At 38.4% G+C, this 19,078-nt stretch overlaps 1 protein-coding gene across 1 annotated transcript; it reads right to left on the bottom strand.

Annotated features, from left to right (window-relative positions):
- Positions 1 to 6,674: 6,674 nt before the first annotated feature.
- On the bottom strand, positions 6,675 to 19,069 carry THAP2 (THAP domain containing 2). Its single transcript, XM_020968868.2, has 3 exons — positions 18,524 to 19,069; positions 14,769 to 14,964; positions 6,675 to 9,609 (listed from the first exon to the last, which is right to left on the bottom strand). Exons 1-3 carry the CDS (start codon positions 18,592 to 18,594, stop codon positions 9,235 to 9,237), a joined length of 642 nt encoding a protein of 213 aa, XP_020824527.1. The 5' UTR covers positions 18,595 to 19,069; the 3' UTR covers positions 6,675 to 9,234.
- Between the last annotated feature and the right edge of the window lie 9 nt (positions 19,070 to 19,078).

Here is a 19,078-nt window from a genome sequence, read left to right as displayed (position 1 = left end):
CCCCTCCTATCTTAACTGCCACTAACTTGATCTAGTGTGCAGTTCCAATCTGTCTGGGCCTAAGGTATGGAAGAAGGCTTCATTTTTTTTTTAACCAATTGAGCCATGATAAGTTTGAAAAAACAGCCTCAAAACTTTACTAGGCAAATGGGGTTAAGTGACTTGTCCAGGGTCACATAGCTACTATGTGTCAAGTGTCTGAGGCAGGATTTGAATGCAGGTTCTCCTGATTCAAGGATAGAGCTCTATCCACTGCACCACCTAGCTATCCCTAGCAATTTTTTTTTTTATATTTGGCTAGGCAATGGGGTTAAGTGACTTGCCCAGAGTCACACAGCTAATAAGTGTTATGTATCTGAGGCCGCATTTGAACTCAGGTCCTTCTGAATCCAGGGCCAGTGCTCTATCCACTGCGCCACCTAGCTGCCCCAGCAATTTTTTTTTTAAAGCAAACACAAAACAACATAAGACATTAAAGTTCAAGGTGAAGGGGGATGTCACCCTGACATGAGGTGTAATCCTATTAGGAAATAAAGGAAATCTGTAGGGTTGGGTACGGCCTATGACCTTGACTGCTGACTCTGGTTCCCCCTTTATTGCATTTAGGCAATGGTCAATTCTTCTCTGATTCATTGTAAGCACTTAATAAGTATTTATTGATTCTCCTAGCTCTTGTCAGTTTATTATTAAGCAAACACTGACAGTACCATCCATCGAACACAATGAAATCTAATGGCAAGAATTTTAGATGTACCCTGTATATGGTTTCTGAAAAATAAATTTTATTCATATTTTGTTGTCCTAGTAACTTGCTAACTCTTCTCTCAGTATTTTCCTGTAAAACAGGTTAAATGAAATTTAACTGGTGCCTTAGAGCAGTGGTGTCACACTGAAATAGAAATGGATCTCTGCAGGCTTCTTAGTGACTTAAACCATACATTAACATCTATGCTATATTATATTTTTAAAAAAATGTTAAATACTTCTCAACTGCATTTTAATCTGGGTTGCCCGTGGGAAGTTTTGCATGAGTTTTACACCTCTGTCTTAGAGTACATTCCCTTGCCAGTTATGTTTCTGACTGTCTTGGACTTCACTACCAACACTCAACAGCCTTCTTATTTTTCAAATTCTCTCAGCACCTAGGGCCTTCTTACCCTGGGGATATCCCTCCACCATCCCATTCCCCTTCTCCCATTGACGAGTTCCTTTGGGGGCCCTCCATTTTGGGGACTGACCTGCCCAGGCTGGCCATGCCTTATTTCTCTCCAGGCCAAACTTCTGACTATCTGGACGTTGCCATCACGGCCCTCCTTAACTACCTTTCTTCCCATTACGCCTCCCTTTCAGCTTCCTTTTATGTATTGTCTTTCCCAATTAGAATATAAGCTCTCTAAGGGCAGCTATAAAATGAGAAAATACTTGTAAAAGACTTGGCAAAGTACCTGGAACATAGCAGGTACTATGTAAATATTTATTATTATCATTAGTTTTTGCTCACATTTGTATACCCTAGTACTTAGCTCAGTAAGACTTAATAAATGCTTGTTGCCTGCCTCCCTGTTTTTAGTCTGCTATTTATTAAAAGGAAGGATGTGTTTTGACTTTAGTAATTTGGAACCAGTTTTATGTATTGCATTTGAGCTGTGTTTTGTTGTGTTTTCATGCATTTTACATCTGTAGTGGATCCATATTTTAGTTCTTCTCTCTTCACTCTATTGTTTCTCTGAATTCTTCATACTTATGCTCCCTTCGAACATAGTAATATCCTATTACGTTCATGTACCACAATTTATCCAGCCATTCCTCAATCATTGGGCACATAATTTGTGAAATAATTTCATTAGAATATCTAAAATGTGGATTATTATATTTTTCACCAAACCAACTTCTTCCGAATTGACAATTTTAGTAGGCTGCAGTCAGCTATCTTTATCTAGTTTTACATGTTTGAAACATCAGTGTTTATTTTTTATTGTTCTTTCTCCCTTACCTATCACATCTAGTTATCAAGTCCAATTGATAACGTTTCCCACATTTTCACCCTTCTTCTGGGCCATCACGGTGGCAAAAAGTTTCCTCATAGGATGAACTGGAGGTCACCCCTCCACTCCATTCTTCTGGTCACTTTTCAAACCAAGTTTCCTTATGCATGAATTTTTCATAATGTTTCTTTTCTCAAAATCTTCCATTGGCTTCCTGATGCAGTTGAATAAAGTTCAAATTTCCTGCCTACTATACCTTTCTAGTTGTAGCTTGTCAAAGGCCTTCAGGAAACCTTCCCTGATTCCTTTCCACCTACCCTCAGGTCTTATCTTTATTTACTTCTAATGAACTCATGAATTCTAGTTGTATGTCACAGCTTCTTTGTGTTCTAGGTCAAAGATTTCACATGCAGCTTCCACTCAGGATTTGACAGAACCAGATTAAAATGCAATCGGGAAATATTTAACAAAATAAATTAAAATACAATAGAATATAGATAAAGGGTAGCAAGGTAGTGCTGGCCCTGGAGTCAGAAAGTTCAGATCCAGCCTCAGACATTTACTAGCTGTGTGACCCTGGGCAAGTCACTTAACCCTGCTTGCCTCAGTTTCCTCATCTGTAAAATGAACTGGAGAAGGAAATGGCAAACTACTTCAGTATCTCTGCCAAGAAAACCCTTGGTCACAAAAAGTGAGACACAACTGAAATGATTAAACAACAAGGAACAAAGGTAATGTTAATATGTGGTTTTCTAAGACAATATGTGGACAGGCAGGGATGCTTATGAATAGTACTGACCCTGTTTCTTTTTGAATTTGACACTGCTGTGATCTAGAAAATTCCCTAAGACTATAATATAAAGTTTAGTCAAGATACTGGCCTTCATTGGTAGGGGATTTTCTGCATCTGGGAGTTCTCTATACTGATTAAATCATAACTTTTTACCTATTCAGCAGGCAATAGGAAGCCAATAAAATATTTTGGTTGTAAAAAATAGATTGTCAATTTCATGAAAGCAGATAGAGTGAATCTAAATCTTATTTGAACCTTGTATCATTTAGCTCCCAGCAGATGGTCCATAGGTAGATTTCAGAAGGTCAGTGAATTTGGATGGGAAAAAAGTACATATTTATTTTCACTAATTTGTAACTAAAATATAAAAAAAATTATTCTAAGGAGGGGCCCAGAGACTTTACCAGTCTGCCAAAAGGTTCCATAAAACAAATAAACAAAAAAAAGATTAAGAACCCCCAATTTACACAACAGATATGTTTGCTAAATTGGAGTCTTAAATATGTGTGTGTGTGTGTGTATTATGTGAAAGCTGCTAAGATGCAGAGATAATAGTGCAATATTCTTATTCCATATTTATCAATCAGTGTCTAATTCTTGACTTTTACACAGTGCCCCATAAAACACAGTTCATTTTAGCTTGAGGCTGAAATGACTCTAATCAAATTAAAATGTGCTTTTCTATAAAATGGGCTTAAACAGTAATTCTTAATGGTAGGTGATTTACAATGTTTTTATTTTTCTTTCATTTAAAAAAATCTATTTCTCGAATATGGAAGAGTTGCCTAATTCATAGTGTAGCACATTGGAGACTTTCTGCTGTATCAGTAACTTTTCCCTTTACACAATTATGGGAACCTATTCCTATGCTTAAATAATCTTTCCCATTTATAGGGTTTCAGGTTTTTCTGGAATGGAACTACCATGTTTACAATATGGAAATGACACCACCATATATGCAGCATTTGCTGATGGGGAAATTTTTAAAGGCACTCTGGCATGCAACTCTTTAAATGCAAATGAAGAGCACAGCCTAGCAATTTCACTCACGTTCTGAAATGTTTTACTATATCAGGTCTTCTTAAAACTGGAAGCTCTTAGAAGGCAGAATTTGTTATTCAGTTGTTTAAATCCTGACCAACTCTTTGTGACCCCTCTGGGGGGTCTCGACAAAGATAGTGGAATGGTTTGCCATTTCCTTCTCCAGCTCATTTTACAGATGGGGAAACTGACGCAAACAAGTTAAGTGACTTGCCCAGGATCACATAGCTAGTAAATATCTGAGGCTAAATTTGAAGTAGGGTCTTTCTGTCTCTAGGCAGGGCACTCTATTCACTGCACTACCTAACTGCCCTGGAAGGTAGAATACCTTGACAAAACTGGCAGTTGATATTTGGTAGCTTCTAGACTTAACTATCTTAAGTTTGCCCAACAAAAAAATTAAGTGATAACAAATGCACTGAAAGAACTTAGGGCAGCATAAAAGAATGAAAGTCTAGTTATCTATCTAGGATTTACTTTAATTTTCAACAACAAAAAAGAATATACTAATCCCTTTGTATAACTATTCATTTTATTCCAATTTGCAATACATTTCCCTGTGGAAGTAGAATCTAGGAAGACATTTGTCCAACTGTCTATATATTGGGTTACTCCATCTTTTGGAAACAATAGAATGGCAGCTCATTTTGCTAGGGATGGGAGTTGTATTTAACAATACACATTAAAAACTTTCGTATATTTTATGCTGACAGTCCGCAACTGTTTTGAAACATTGTGAAATGATGCTTTGGGCAAAAGTATTATACAATCGAAATGCTGACATGTAAGTACTCTTCTAAAAGGAGAGAACAAGCTTTAAAAAAACAAACCAGAATAATTTACTATCATAAAATAGAATTTAGCAGTCAAGCATTGACAACCATACTCAAAACTGATCTTTCAAACAATGATAATGACCAGAGATACTGAGGTCCTGTACCTTGTCTCACTTCACAGGGAAGATGAAAGACTATTTAAAATTTTTGCTCAAGTCTTGTTTTGACGTATGGTTAAAATGAGACACGACCAGACAAAGGGAGAAGAGAAAGGGTGATCTAAATACCACCTTATAGAGAAAACAGGACCAGGGCAGCTAGGTGGCACACTGGATAGAGCACTGGCTCTGGAGTCAGGAGGACTTGAGTTCAAATGTGACCTCAGACACATAACACTCACTAGCTGTGTGACCTCAGGCAAGTCATTCAACCCTATTGCCTAGGCACCCCCCCAAAAAGGTAGAGAAAACAGGACGTCATGTTTTAGAGTCCTTGTGCTACAGAACCAGAGCCTACTACTAAAATCCTAATCTGATAATGGGAATATGAAGGTGGACCCAGTCTTCGAAAGCTATACCAGCAGAACATTGTGTCTGAAAGTTGCAAAAACTTTGAGCAGGGGCTCGGCAATAAACTCCAAATCGGTCATCTGAAGATCATTTTAGCTAAGACAGAAGAGACTGAAGGATCAAACACTGTGTCACCAGGGGCAGCCAGGATAGAGAGCTGGGTCTGGAGTTAGGAAGACTCGACCTTCCTGAGTTTAAATCTGGCCTGAGACACGTACTAGCTGTGTGACCCTAGGTAAATCACTTAACCCTGTTTGCCTTAGTTCAGGGGTGGGGAACCTGCAGCCTTGAGGCCACATGTGGCCCTTTGACTGATTCAGTCATACTTGAGGACCTAGAGGGCCACATGTGGCCTTGAGGCCAAAGGTTCTCCACTCCTGCCTTAGTTCCCCATTTGTAAAATGAACTGGAGAAGGAAATATCAAGATACTTCCAGTATCTTTGCCAAGAAAACTCCAGATGGGGTCACAAAGAGTGGGACACCACTGAAACAACTGAACGATAACTGTGCCAAGCTGGGGATGCAAGTATAAAGAATGAAACCAATCCCTTACATTAGAATGGGAGAGATACTTACAAAAATATGTACAGTATAAAGTTAATAAATACAAATGTATACAAAGTAGTTAAATATAAGGAGTTTGGGAGGGCTTAGTGGTCATGGGAATTAAGAAAGTTTTCATGCAGAAAATAGTGCTTGAGTTGCATCTTAAAGGAAAACAGCTTCTATGAGACAGAGGTAAGGAAGGGGGGACTATAATTGGCAAGTGCAAAAGCACACAAATGGCAGATGGAATGTCATGTGAGGAACAGAGAAGTTAGCATTGCTGAGGAGCAGTGTTGGAGGAAGTGTAATATCTAGTGTGGTTGAAAAGGTAGGTTGCAGCTAGGTGGTGAAAGGCTTTAAAATGCAGTCAGAGGGTTTATATTTTATCTTAGAAGAGACAGGAGGCTACTGGAGTTGATGGAGGAGAAGAGCCAAATGGTCAGATTGGAATTAGGATCATAGGTCTGGAGCAGAACTCTAGAAGTTATTTATTCCAATTTCACATTTTACAGATTAGGAAACTGAGAATCAAGAGAGGCAAAATGACTTTCCCAGGATCACACATTTAATAAGAGACAAGGATGGGACTTGAACCCAGGTTCTCTGACTCTAAACCCAGTTCCTGAATCATCATCAGGAGGTTGGCCACAAGGGAAGCAACTGGTGAAGATGGTTTAAGTAAAATATGTAAACACTGATTCAAGAAAGACATGCTTGCATTGATGAAATCACAGATATTCTGAAGTACAAAACCTGAACTACTTCTGACTGGAGACTTGTTAACAAGACTGATGTGAGGTGGAAATGGGGCTAATCTGTGATTTTGAAATAATAAAACAATTACACAGGAACATGCAATATCTAAGAGAAAAGACATATATCAGCAGCTGCATTGTAGGAATAGGGATTCTAGAGACCAATCTTGAATGGATTAAAAAACAACACAATAATGCACAGTAGTGGTTGATCTTTCCAAAAAGCTTTAATGTTTGTAGTTGTAGTGTTATGTTTCTCCAGAGACATTGCTAACAACTTTACAGCCATTTCAGTTACCTGTTGTGAACAGGAACTAGTGGACAGGACTCAAATGAATATTACTTTGGTCCTTCGGTGACTGTGAGCTAATATTTTAAAAGATAACACATTGCATTTAAGTGGGTATGTGACCACCTTTAGCCAGATGTATAAAACTAATAAACAGTCATTTTTGCTGATGATAAATTGGTGAAAAGATGTAAAGATGGTCCATGACCAAAACATAATAGTTATGTTTAACACGTTAACACGGGACGATACTTATGTGAAAGATTAAAGTTTTTCAATGCATAAAGTTTTTTCCACAAGTATTTCTGACAAGTGCCCAATAAGAATGAAAACAAACTATTTCTTTACTTTTGCATTTGCCAAATCTACCTTCTTGATAGATACTGAAAAACATACCAATGTTAGGTACTACAGATTTAATTCAATAGATTTTTATTCATTCATTCATTCATTTACTTACTTATTATTTATCTGTTTATTTATTGTTTTAGGCAATTGGGGTTAAGTGACTTGCCCAGGGTCACACAGTTAGTGTCAAGTGTTTGGTCTGCGGCTGGATTTGAACTCAGGTCCTCTTGACTTCAGGGCTGGTGCTCTACCCACTGTGCCACCTAGCTGCCCCCTTGCCCTCATATTGTGCCTAAATTTTGGGAGTTGCTATTAAAAGTGTCATACTTGCATATACAAATTCTGATAGGAAGTATTCATCTGCTTTTTCCAGCAGTACATATTTTATCAAAGTGAGCAGTTATCTTCCATTATAGAAAACCACCTTTTGTGAAAAATTGAATTTGTGCTCTTTATGGTTACTAGAATGTAAACAAGTGTCATTTTATTTTTTTTTTAGGCAATTGGGGTTAAGTGACTTGCCCAGGGTCACACAGCTAGTAACAAGAAGTGTCATTTTAAAAAGAAGAAACTCCCAGATGTAAGTCTGACTTGCTTGTTTTCCCCATAAAATAAACCCCTTATGTGCAAAAAGGTGGAACCATCTATGGTTAAGCATTATACTATTTTCATGATATAATATCGTACATTGGAAAGAGGATTAAGAGATTTGATTTAATAGTTAATGGACTTTTCCATGATTTTGTTCACAGATATCTGAAATACAAGATGCTGAATAAATACAATTTATGAAATAAGGCAAACTCTTTGAATGATTCAATTAGAAAATAAATTCTTAAAAGAGTACCATATGCATATATTTGTTTTAGAAAAGAATCATTAAAATCCTATTTTTCCATATACAATGAAGGCCACAGAGTGATGCTGTCCTAAAGAAAAATGGAGGTGGCAGAGGGAGTGAATTCTTCTCTATACTGTATTTTCATGGTGTATATGTTGATTTAATGGTCTATAAATTGATTCCATTTTAAAACAAATTATAAGTTGTCAAGACTTTACATGGCTAAGTACCTCTCTGCACTGAAAGGCTATTGTGTTTCATGGAAAAAAACTGCTATGCTCTGAGCTGACTACCTAAGTAAGTAGTACAATAAATACTTCATGAACAACGTTGATATCCTAACACACATAAAAATTGCTTAATATACAACAGCATAAAACTAAAAACATATAAGTTATGAGAAAACAATAATATCTCCCTAATTGTTTAATAATTTTGGCACAAAACAGGAGATGGACTCAATGTCGCTGTTTCACAGCTCTGTGTGTGTGTCTGTGTGTTTTTTCTTGGAGCTCAAGGTGCCAAAGTACCCATCTGAGCAGATTTGAGGTATGCCTGGCCTCTTCTCGTCTGATGGACTCACTGGCACTTCCCATCTAAACAGTACTGAACATTTAAATTAGTGTATCATTCCCAGTCTAGTATTTCCGTGAGAGAGGTCACTATTAATCCCTTTTAACAGATATGAAAAAGGTAAAGGCAATAGTAAGTAAAGTGATTCACCATATATTGCCAAGTCAGTACCCACCACAATTTAAATCAAGAACTGGTACTTTTCTAAGGTTATATTTAATTTTGGAAAAGTACTTCAGCATCATATTTAGAATACAAAAACCCTCCTCCAATGCAGTTCAACAAGGAAAATTCCTTTTCTGACAGAAAATAAGTCCGTGAAATGACCCAAACATATTACCTGGCATAGACCATTCCTTCAAAAACAGGTTTTTAAAGAAAAAACAATAAATAAACTTGTAAACATAAGATTTCTTCATGTAGGAAAAATTTCAGCCAGAGTAAGTGTTTTTTTGTTGTAAGGCACTTGTGCTTACATTACAATGAAGTCTTCATATGAAGTTTTCTTTTTCCACAAAAATAAGTAACAGTCTTTATAAACAACATCCAGAAAATTATGCTATTCAAGCAAAACTGTCCTGAGAATATTGTTTTTAGCATAATTCCAGTAAATAACTTTTACTTCTGAATCCAGTGAAGGCTGGGCACAGAATTCAGTTTTGGCTAATATCAAAAGCCGGCTCCTTGGCTTGGTGCTGTCTTCATTTAAAGACTTTGTTATGTTTGATCTTGCTGATCCTGTACAATGATTTTGAAGTTTTGTAATGTAAGATCATTTAAGGCACTTGGCAGGATGTGTTCTGATGTGCCCCTGGGCAATATGTTATTTGCTTCTAAACTTTTCACCAAGCATGTGATTTTGAACCATCTCTGTGTTGCTCTCCGTTCTTTCTGCAAGCAATTCTTCATCTTTCTTTTTAAGCTTGCTATCTCTTTCTCCAGTTGAATTATCCTCTTTTTTGCCTCTGTGGGGCTTCTAAAGGCATAGCTGTGTTCAAGTAGAACTTGCTGACAGCTAACATTGGATTTCATATTGGATGGTCCTGCTGGGATGCAAGAGTTTTTCTTAGGAAGATTTCTTGACTTGGGTTTCTGTACAGAATAAAATGAAGAGTGTTACACCTGAATTACAGAGTTTTATGAATCAAAAGTAAATTTGCCCACTTTTGGAATGAAATAATTTTAAACTATTTACCTCATGGAAAGGTATACATTAAACAGAAATGACATTTTATATAATGAATAGAAATGTCCAATGAACTGATAATCAACCTTTTAGTCTTGTATTACCCATTAATTCAATGAGACTTTAGACAAGCTACTTAATCTCTTCATTCCCCTTTTAAATACATGGACCCACATGATATGTGTATAAAAATAATGATTACTTTAGGAATATTTTAAACATTATGATTACAAATGTAGGTTTTTTTAAAGCTTATTTTAAATTCAATAAACCTAATCATTACAATCATTGCAAGTCTAGTATTTCCATGAGAGAGGTCGTGATTAATTTCTTTTTACGGGTAAGAAAATTATTAAATTTTTTTTTAGGCAATTGAGGTTAAATGACTTGCCCAGGGTCACACAGCTAGTGTCAAGTGTTTGGTCTGAGGCCGCATTTGAACTCAGGTCCTCCTAACTTCAGGGCTGGTGCTCTATCCACTGCACCATCTAGCTGCCCCAAGAATATTATTTTAACACTGGGTTATTTTTAAGCTTATGTTAAGTTTAATAAACCTAACTAATAACCATATGTAACCATAATAAACCCAATTAATAACCTGAGAAAAGCAGTGCACACCTCTTCAAACAAGCATTTGAATGGCTCCAATCATGTTCTCTTTCTTTCAGTCTGAGGGAGAATCAGTCCCTTCCTTTAGGCCTCTGGCCTCCTCTGCCCTCTACCTATAAACGGGCTTTGAGGTGTTGCCTTCACTGCTGCAAGTCAATTCTTCTACACATCCTTAATTAACGAAGCGGCTCTTCTAAACCTCTTCATCTTTTCTCAAACCTCCCATGGCTTCTCCTCCCCAACTCTCAAATTTTACTGAAGAAATTGAGACCATCTCCCTAGAGCAGGGGTGGAGAATCTGCAGCCTCGAGACCACATGTGGCCCTCTAGGTCCTCAAGTGTGGTCCTTTGAAAGGTTTGTTCTGTGAAATCTAGATTCAGTCAAACATCTTTTGTGGCCAAACTCCTTAAAAAAGCTGGTTACAATAGGTTCCTCTGCTTCCTCTCCTCTCACTCTCTTACCCCTGCAGTCTGGTTTCCTACCTTCTCATTCAATGGAAACTGTTTTCTCCAAAGTCACTAAAGATCTCTTAACTGCCAAATCTAATGGCCCTTTCTCAATCCTCATCCTTCTTGAGCAGCTTCTGACTCTGTCAATCACCCTCTTCTTGATACTCTCTCATTGCTTGCATGTTATCTTCCCCATCAGATTGTCAGCTCAATAACAGGGACTATATTTTGCCTTTCTTTGTATCTCCAAAGTTTAGCACAGTGCTTGATACATAGCAGGCTCACTCTTTCTCCATTCATTCATTCATTCATTTAGTAAATGTTTGTTGACTGACTAACAGTCAGTAACTAAGGTAAATTGGTAGAGAGAGTTTCCTCACCCAGGAGTTTTCTATACTAATAAAACTACAGGGTCAGTCCACATTCCTATGTAATTGTGTCTTAACTGGCAAAATTAATGTCTCTGGAAGAACAAAACTTTCTTGATAAAAACTTTGCCTTGTTACTGATCCATTTTTCTTTCAAACTCCCTACCCTCTAATTTTTTTTTTTTGGTGAGGCAATTGGGGTTAAGTGACTCGCTCAGAGTCACACAGCTAGTAAGTGTCAAGTGTCTGAGGCTAGATTTGAACTCAGGTCCTTCTGACTCCAAGGCTGGAGCGCTACCTACCTGCCCCTACTCTAGTTTCTTAAAAGAATGAACTCTGCCCAGTTCCCCAACTTGCTCCTGACATACAACTTTGTTGGCCCATTGGGGAGTCAGATTTCTGTTTCCTTCACTCTCCTTTAAGGTTTCTCTGTAAAGTCCCCAGGGGCTTCTCGGTCTCTGTGGCCCATGATCTGGGCAGCATTGCGTTGTTCGTCACCGTATCCTTGGCTCCCAAGACAATATACTTTTTGTTTCTTCTCCTATCTGCTGGCTTCTTCTCTCACTCCACTTTCTCCTTTCACCCTGCTAAATGTGGCCATACTAAGCGATTGAAGTTCTTAACTCCTGGGAGAAAAAGCCAGTTTTCCTTTTGAGGGGAAAAGAATTTTGAAGAAGAGAGTGTATGAGTGTGTATGTATGAGAGAGAGAGTGTGTGTGTGTGTGTGTGTGTGTGTGTGTGTGTGGTGCCTTAAAGTCTAAGGAACATAAAATGTATTGTTGTTTTATTCATAAAATTATCATATTTGTTATATTTAAAATATATTGTAATACAATTACAAATTTTTAAATGTTTAAAATTTTTGTTATAAATGGTGCTACAAGCAGCTCCATTTTAAAGTTTAGGTAAAACTAAGAAATAGTAGAATCCTTAATTTGGGAAGCAGATGGAATTAGAGAACAGAAGAAACCTGAAAGAAAAAAAGTTCAATTTTCTGAACTTAGTGTCTACTTATTTTTTGGCTGGACCTAAAATTTCACTGGTGTAGGAAATTTTCTGTGAGGAAGCTCCTTCGATCACTGCAACTCTGCAAATGTCCTTCAACTTAGTTTTACAGTTAACCTGAGACGTTCCGTGCAGGGGCCATTACAGGCCTGGAGGGACAGCTTTCTAGCTCCTTAGCCAGCCAGTGTTGTTCAATATCCTTCAAAGTGTTGAGGAAATGCAGAAAACACTGACTTTCTGAGGAGGTATGACTAAGACCCCCAGACTTGGTGAATCTAACTAATCTCTGTCATACAGAACTCTACACAAGCAGTCTCACTTCTGAGTTTCGGCTATGAATAGTGTCTGTGTCTCTGGTGCTTATTTTTAACATTCTCCTGGACTTCTGAAAACTGAATGTTTGCTGGGATGGAGACAGGTTTCTCCACACTAATTTATTTCATGGTTTGGTTGGAGTACTTTCAATCATAATAGGTAATAGGCCGTTCAGACTTCTTACTACCCCAAGTTCTGAGCCTTTTGAGCAGGGGAGGCAATCAGTTCATCGTTTCTAACCACAGAAGGAATAAATGGATATCTCTGTTGATGTTCATTCCACCCTTAGGCCTTTGAGACCCTCTGGTCAGGCAGTTCTGACACTGGGATTCCAGAAAAGGACAATCCAAGAAATGGTAACACTGAATATTTCTTACTTTTCTTGTCAAAACTGCATTTTGCTTCTTCTGTACTGTTTGTACTCATATATTAATAAGCAGATACTGAAGAAAATTTTACACAAAAAACCTTCCTATGGCACATTGTTAACTATTTTGGGAAGTAAAGGCTAGGTAACAATATATGAATGCTGTATTTTATGTTATTTTTAAAAACAGGATAAAGTAGCAGTGTCAAACTCAAACAGAAACAGGCCACTAACCTGGAAGGCAGTCCCATAAAGACTAAGAAAACCACATATTAACAATATGTTTTTTCACTTATTTTGTTAAGTGTTTCCTAATTACATTTTAATTTATTTCCAGCTGCATTTAGAAGAGGCCCATTTATGCTTTAACACATCTATTAATTCTTCTTCTGTAATGTCTCCTCTTAGTCTAGTCCGGGGGTGAGGAACCTCAAGTACAGCCCTTTGACTGAATCCAAACTTCACAGAAAAATCCCCTTAATAAAAGGATTTGTCTGTAAAATTTGGACTCAGTTAAAAAGCCGTACCCAAGGACCCAGAAGGCCACATGTGGCCTCAAGGCAGAAGGTTCCCCAACCCTGGTCATTTCTATTTCTACTTTTGACCCCCTTTTCAGGCCCTCACCGTTTTACTACTGATATAGCCTCCCAAGTAATAACAAAGTATAATTACATCACGGCAATATACATATCATATAATTTCAAAGCTACTGGCTTGTTTCAAATGATATGCCAGTACAATGAACAAATCTGGAAAGTGGTAAATGTTCCTGACTGTAAGTCAAAAGACTTTCTATCAGTTCTAATATTCTATATCTTTACCTAGTCAATAAACATCTATTAAGCACTGATTATGTGGCACTGACTATGCTAAGTGCTAGGGATACAAAAAGGTAAAAAAGAGTCCCTGACCTCAAGGAGCTTACCGACTAATGGGGAAACAATGTGCAAAAAATATATATATGCAAAGCAAGCTATATATAGAACAAATAGGAAATAAAAAAGAGAGGGAAGGCACTGGAATTAAGAGGGGTTGGGGAAGGCTTCCTGTAGGACGTGGGATTTTAGTTGGGACTTAAAGGAAGCCAGGGAGGTCAGTAGTCAGAATGGAGGAGGGAGACCATTACAGGCTTGGAGGACAACCAGAGAAAATGTCCACAGCTGAGAGATCTGGAGCATCTTGTCCCGGAACAGCCAGGAGGCCAGTGTCCAGGATCAAAGAATGTGTTGGGGAAAAAAGTGATTCTTTTAGTCCAGGGTTCTTAACTTTTTTGTGTGTCATGGATCCCTCTAAGAGTCTGGTAAAACTTATGAATCCTTCTTAGACTAATGTTTTTAAACACAAAAAATATCAAATACATAAGGATGCAAAGGAAACCAATTATATTGAAATACAGTTGTCAAAACATTAAAAAAAATTCATTGCTCCCAAGTTAAGAACCTTGGTAAGGTCAGGTCTACAACTTGACTCTAACTAGTTGTAGGCCCTAAGGCTAGGTACTTAGTTAATTTCTCAGGGTCTCAGTATTCTTGTTTATAAAATGAGGAAGCTTACCTGGATCAGCGGAGTCAAACTCAAATAGAAATGGAAGCCACTAAATAGTACCTGACTTAGAAAATCACACATTAACATTTTCTATGTTTTATTGTATTTTTATTTTGTTAAATATTTCTCAATTACATTTTAATCTGGTTCCCTCAGCTGGGAAACGCTTCAGCCTTACTCCCTTAGTGTTTGACATCTCTGATCTATATAATTTCCAAGCTCTCTTCTATCTCTACAAATGAGATTTGGCAGGTATGAGGCACAGCAAAGGACAACTTTTTTGATCATATATGGTGTTCAGGACAGTCTTGCTTTCTTATGTAAAGGATAGTCTCCGTCAGAGAGATGACAAAAATGGGGAGTTGTGAGAAGGAAAAAAGGGAAAAAAGAAAGGAGTATCACCTACCATTGATTTTAGATGAGTACAGAAATCAAAAATTGTTGGTACAGCATCCATTTTAAGTCGTCTTGTTTGTCCCGTTAGGTCAAAACAGGAGGCTTCAAAGTGTTTTGAGCAAAGAAAAGTGTGTTTTCCCGGCACAAAATTTTTGCGCCTAACCAGACGAACCCATTCCTTTCTTCTTTGGGGATCTAAGGGAAACCTAAGAAACAACATACATCTCAAATGCCAACTGATTTGGAGAAATCACAACATTTCAGGTAATTCTAGTGGTTAAAGATAATTAAAAAATAAACAAAGATTTAATGTTGATTACATTTAAATATCTGCCTAAAAATATTAACACTGAAGTGATTTACACACTCTAATGAAAATAATTCATGCTTATTTTCATAAGAGTGAATAAACAGTAACTTCAATGTAGGAGTGATTAAGTGGTTTCTGTGATTTGGAGGAATAGATCCTTCAACATATTCCCTAGAATTACAAAAAACTGAATTTTTTTCCCCAGTCTAAAACTGTTTTTAACACATTCAATTTATCAAATGCATAGAACTATTTTATTAGGAAAATTTAGCCAGGCCATCTACTGTTGCTGATATAAATGGTGAAGGCAAATCAGATACAATACTCATTTTGTCAAGAAAACTTAGGTAAAAATGCCTCAATCTCTAAAATTTGTATTTTAGTTTCTAGTTAATTTGCATATATTTGTAATTGTTGAAATCAATACTTTGTCTATACTGATCATCCCAGTAGAAATCATGATTCTCATGAAACATAGTAGAAATATCACTAATAGGCCCAATTAGATTTTCAATTCCATTAAGGAAAATACCCTTTTCTTATAATATGCTATTTATTCTGAGGGTGCTCAGCAAAAATTTACTGACAAGCATATATATATATATATATACACACAAAAGGGATGTCTTCCTGTGTCTCTACATAGTTCAGAAAAAAATCAATAGGATATTGGAGAGATTATTGATTTAGAATCAGGGAAGCAACACCTAGATGTGATCAATTTGATCTCAACTTTACTCTGAGTGCCCTCTAATGGAAGTGCTGATCATTATGACCTTGCTATAACAGGGATGAGAAATGAAACTGCTATATTTGAGAAGCAAAAATATTGGGGACATTAAGAGATCATGAAGAGAAGGGGTCTGCATTGGAAAGCTGCCACTGCCATGACCCCCCATTATTCCTACATTTCCCTAGCAAGAATTTAGTAAGGTGAACTAGTGCATCTTTCACTTCTTACAGCTATACTGCCTTGCAAATCTCAAGGTTTCTGGGACACAAAAAGTAGTTCTTCCTTAACAAAAAGTTTAGAGGCATTTTCACTTTCATTCTGTCTTCCCCTTTTAAAGGATCAGATCTAGGACAAAAATGTAAGCTGACTTCAAAGATCCCAATTCCAATATTTTGTGATCATGTTAATAAAGCCTAAATAATTTTCTTCTCTTCCCCAGGAAAGACTAAGGAATGTTGACTGTCATTTTCTAAGACCTCTTCATGACTGTACATAGCCCATCAAACAAGTCTTGAAGATAAATAATTCCTATGATTAGTTATCCTTTGTTCAAAGGCATATTATTTTCCAAACCTTTGTCCTTGTAGCTTATCTTAAAATTATAGAGCCCAGACCTGGGGTCTAATCTGTATTCCTTAAACACAGTCATATGGATCATGGCAGTGACATTCTAAGATAACTTTTAGACTGAGAGGCACTGAAGTATAGTGGATGGAGGACTATCCTTGGAATAAGGAAAACTTGGTTCAAGTCCCGTCTCTTGGTCACTTACCATGGGTAAATCACTTAATCTCACAGGGTTCCACAAAACTCTTTAACATTAAAAATTACAAGGGAATTACTGTATTGGACAAGTGACAGGTCTGGACCATTGCCGATCTGGGACCATTCCCAAAATCTTTTGATTATCTATGCTGATGGAGAACATTTTTGTTATCATTTCCTAACCCATGATTTCATCAGTTGGGGGAACTCCTAAACTGTCACAATACAGATTAGCAATTTACCTTCAGATTTATGTTCTTAGAGAGTTGCCTGGGGCTTGGATCCACGTATTCCAAATGCAAAGACTAGTCTTAAATTCACTAAGCCACATTCTTCTAGAGAGTTTTCAAGTATTGAGAATTAGAATGAAATTTTGAAGAAAAGCACTGAGTTTGAATGAACCAATCAAGATTCTCTTTAAACTTTTATTCTGAACAAAAATAATTTCAATAAATTCAATTCAACAAATTTTTATTAAACATGTTCAGTCTTTTCAGTCCTGTCCGACTCTTTGTGACCCCATTTGGGGTTTTCTTGGCCAAGATACTGGAGCGGTTTGCCCTTTCCAGCTCATTGTACAGATGAGGAAACTAAGGCAAAGAGGGTAAGTGACTTACCCAGTGTGGCACAGTTAGTAAGTGTCTGAGGCAGAATTCAGACTCAGGTGCTCCTGGCTCCAGGCCTATCCGCTGAAAAAAACAGAAGCAGCTTGGTGTAGTGGATGGAAAGCCTCAATTAGAATCAGGAAGACCTAGGTTCAAGTTCTGCTTCTGATACCTACTTGTCTACGTGACCCTGTGTCAAGTCACTTGACTTCTCAATGCCTTCAAGACTATTATTTGTATTATTTGCAGCATCTGACAATGCTGATCTACTTTGGTAGAGGGAATTTATTCACTGGGAGTTCCCTATGCTAATAAAATCATAGTTCTAGTTCTCCCTACCCAACATCTCAAAAAAGTGCTTGGTGCTAGAAAACAAGTCTCAAGCTGGTACACAGGAGTCAAAATGGGGAGGTGGTGGTGGCAAAAAGTGTCCCCTCTCCAAAGTGTCATACTATATCATACAAATCCTGAAAGGTTACATATATTTTTTAGCAGCCAATTGTATACAGCCCTTTTGAAAATGGTCTCCATAAAGAGCTTATACTTGAAATAAGCATAAAGAAGATACAGAAGTTTCTGCAGAACCTATGGATTTTTTGTTCATTTTAAAGCAATTGGCAGAGAAACAATTTTACCTTTCTTAATCCTAGGGGTAGAACAGACACCAACCCCTGCTTTGGATTCTGATAAACAATTAAATTCATTAGCATTACCACACTTTTCATTGCCTGCTGCCCCTCAGAAGAATAAACTTTGATGTCAATCCTGTAATTCGGCATTTCCCAATTTTAATAGCAAAGCAACTGTTTTTTCCAGATGGGAATCGAAGGGATTTCTTTGGTCCAACCAAGCTGAAAGATGCCTCTCTTTGCTCTGGCCTCCAGAACCTTGGCTCCTCCTGTATTCTTTCTTTCTTCCTCCTACCATCCTTTCTTTCTTTCCTCTACTCCAATCTTCCCCCCCTCCCCCATCGAAGCTGAAAATGCTGGTGGAGAATCCGGTCCCCTACGGGAGAGATGATGATGCTCCAGTATCGTCTAGAAGAGGGGATGGGGAGCAGGGCAAGGGTTTCTTGACCTTTTGTGCGTCATGGACCCCTTTGGCAGGCTGGTAAGGCTCGGGATCCCTTCATATAATAACGTACATATTTTTAATTTGTTAACTAAAAAATGCTAAATTTCAATGAGTGGAAAGATGACATTTTTCTCCCGTTCAAGTTCACGATCCCCTTGAAATCTATCCACGGACCCCACGTTACGCTCCCGGGTTCGAAGGGGGTCGGGCTGGGTGGCAGCTGGGTCAAGGACAGCCGCCCCGGGCGGTCCTGGCTCTGGCCGCCCCGTACCTGTTACCTGTGGAAGCTGACGTTGATGTGCTTGTTGTAGGTAGCCGCACAGCCCGCTGCGGCGCAGTTGGTGGGCATCTCTCTGACTCCCCTTATCCGACACACGCGGAGCCGAGTCAGGGGACGGGATGCAGCCCCGGGGACCCCCGCGGGGGGGTTGGGAAGGTGGGAGGTCCCTACTCAACCTGGGCTTTCTTTTCCTTTAATAAGATGGCGGGCTCGAGCCTGCAGGGCTGACGGTCCCCGAGTTCCCGCTGCCCTTGTTCTTCACCAACATGGCGGCGCTGTTCCTCCACATCCAGCGCCCCCCTCCGCTGCCCTTCCTACCCCCCCCTTCTTTCCCTCGGGGAGAAAGAGAAGCATCCGAAGTCACCCAAGGAGGGGAGAAAATCTTCCTCCAAGGAGCCGCTCAATGGGAACCGATTCAGGGTCTGCAGGGGGTTTGTGAGTGTCGGGAAAAGGGCGAATAACGGGAAGGGGAAAGGAGTGGAAGAAAAACTACACCTCCCATCACGCACCGCGCGCCACGATGGATCACCGCATGAGCCATCCTTAACCGCGT

The sequence above is a fragment of the Phascolarctos cinereus genome, unplaced genomic scaffold, assembly GCF_003287225.1.
Source record: "Phascolarctos cinereus isolate Bilbo 61053 unplaced genomic scaffold, phaCin_HiC Scaffold_1;HRSCAF=81, whole genome shotgun sequence".
Taxonomy (NCBI): domain Eukaryota; kingdom Metazoa; phylum Chordata; class Mammalia; order Diprotodontia; family Phascolarctidae; genus Phascolarctos; species Phascolarctos cinereus.
This window is presented reverse-complemented; position numbering and strand designations above follow the sequence as displayed.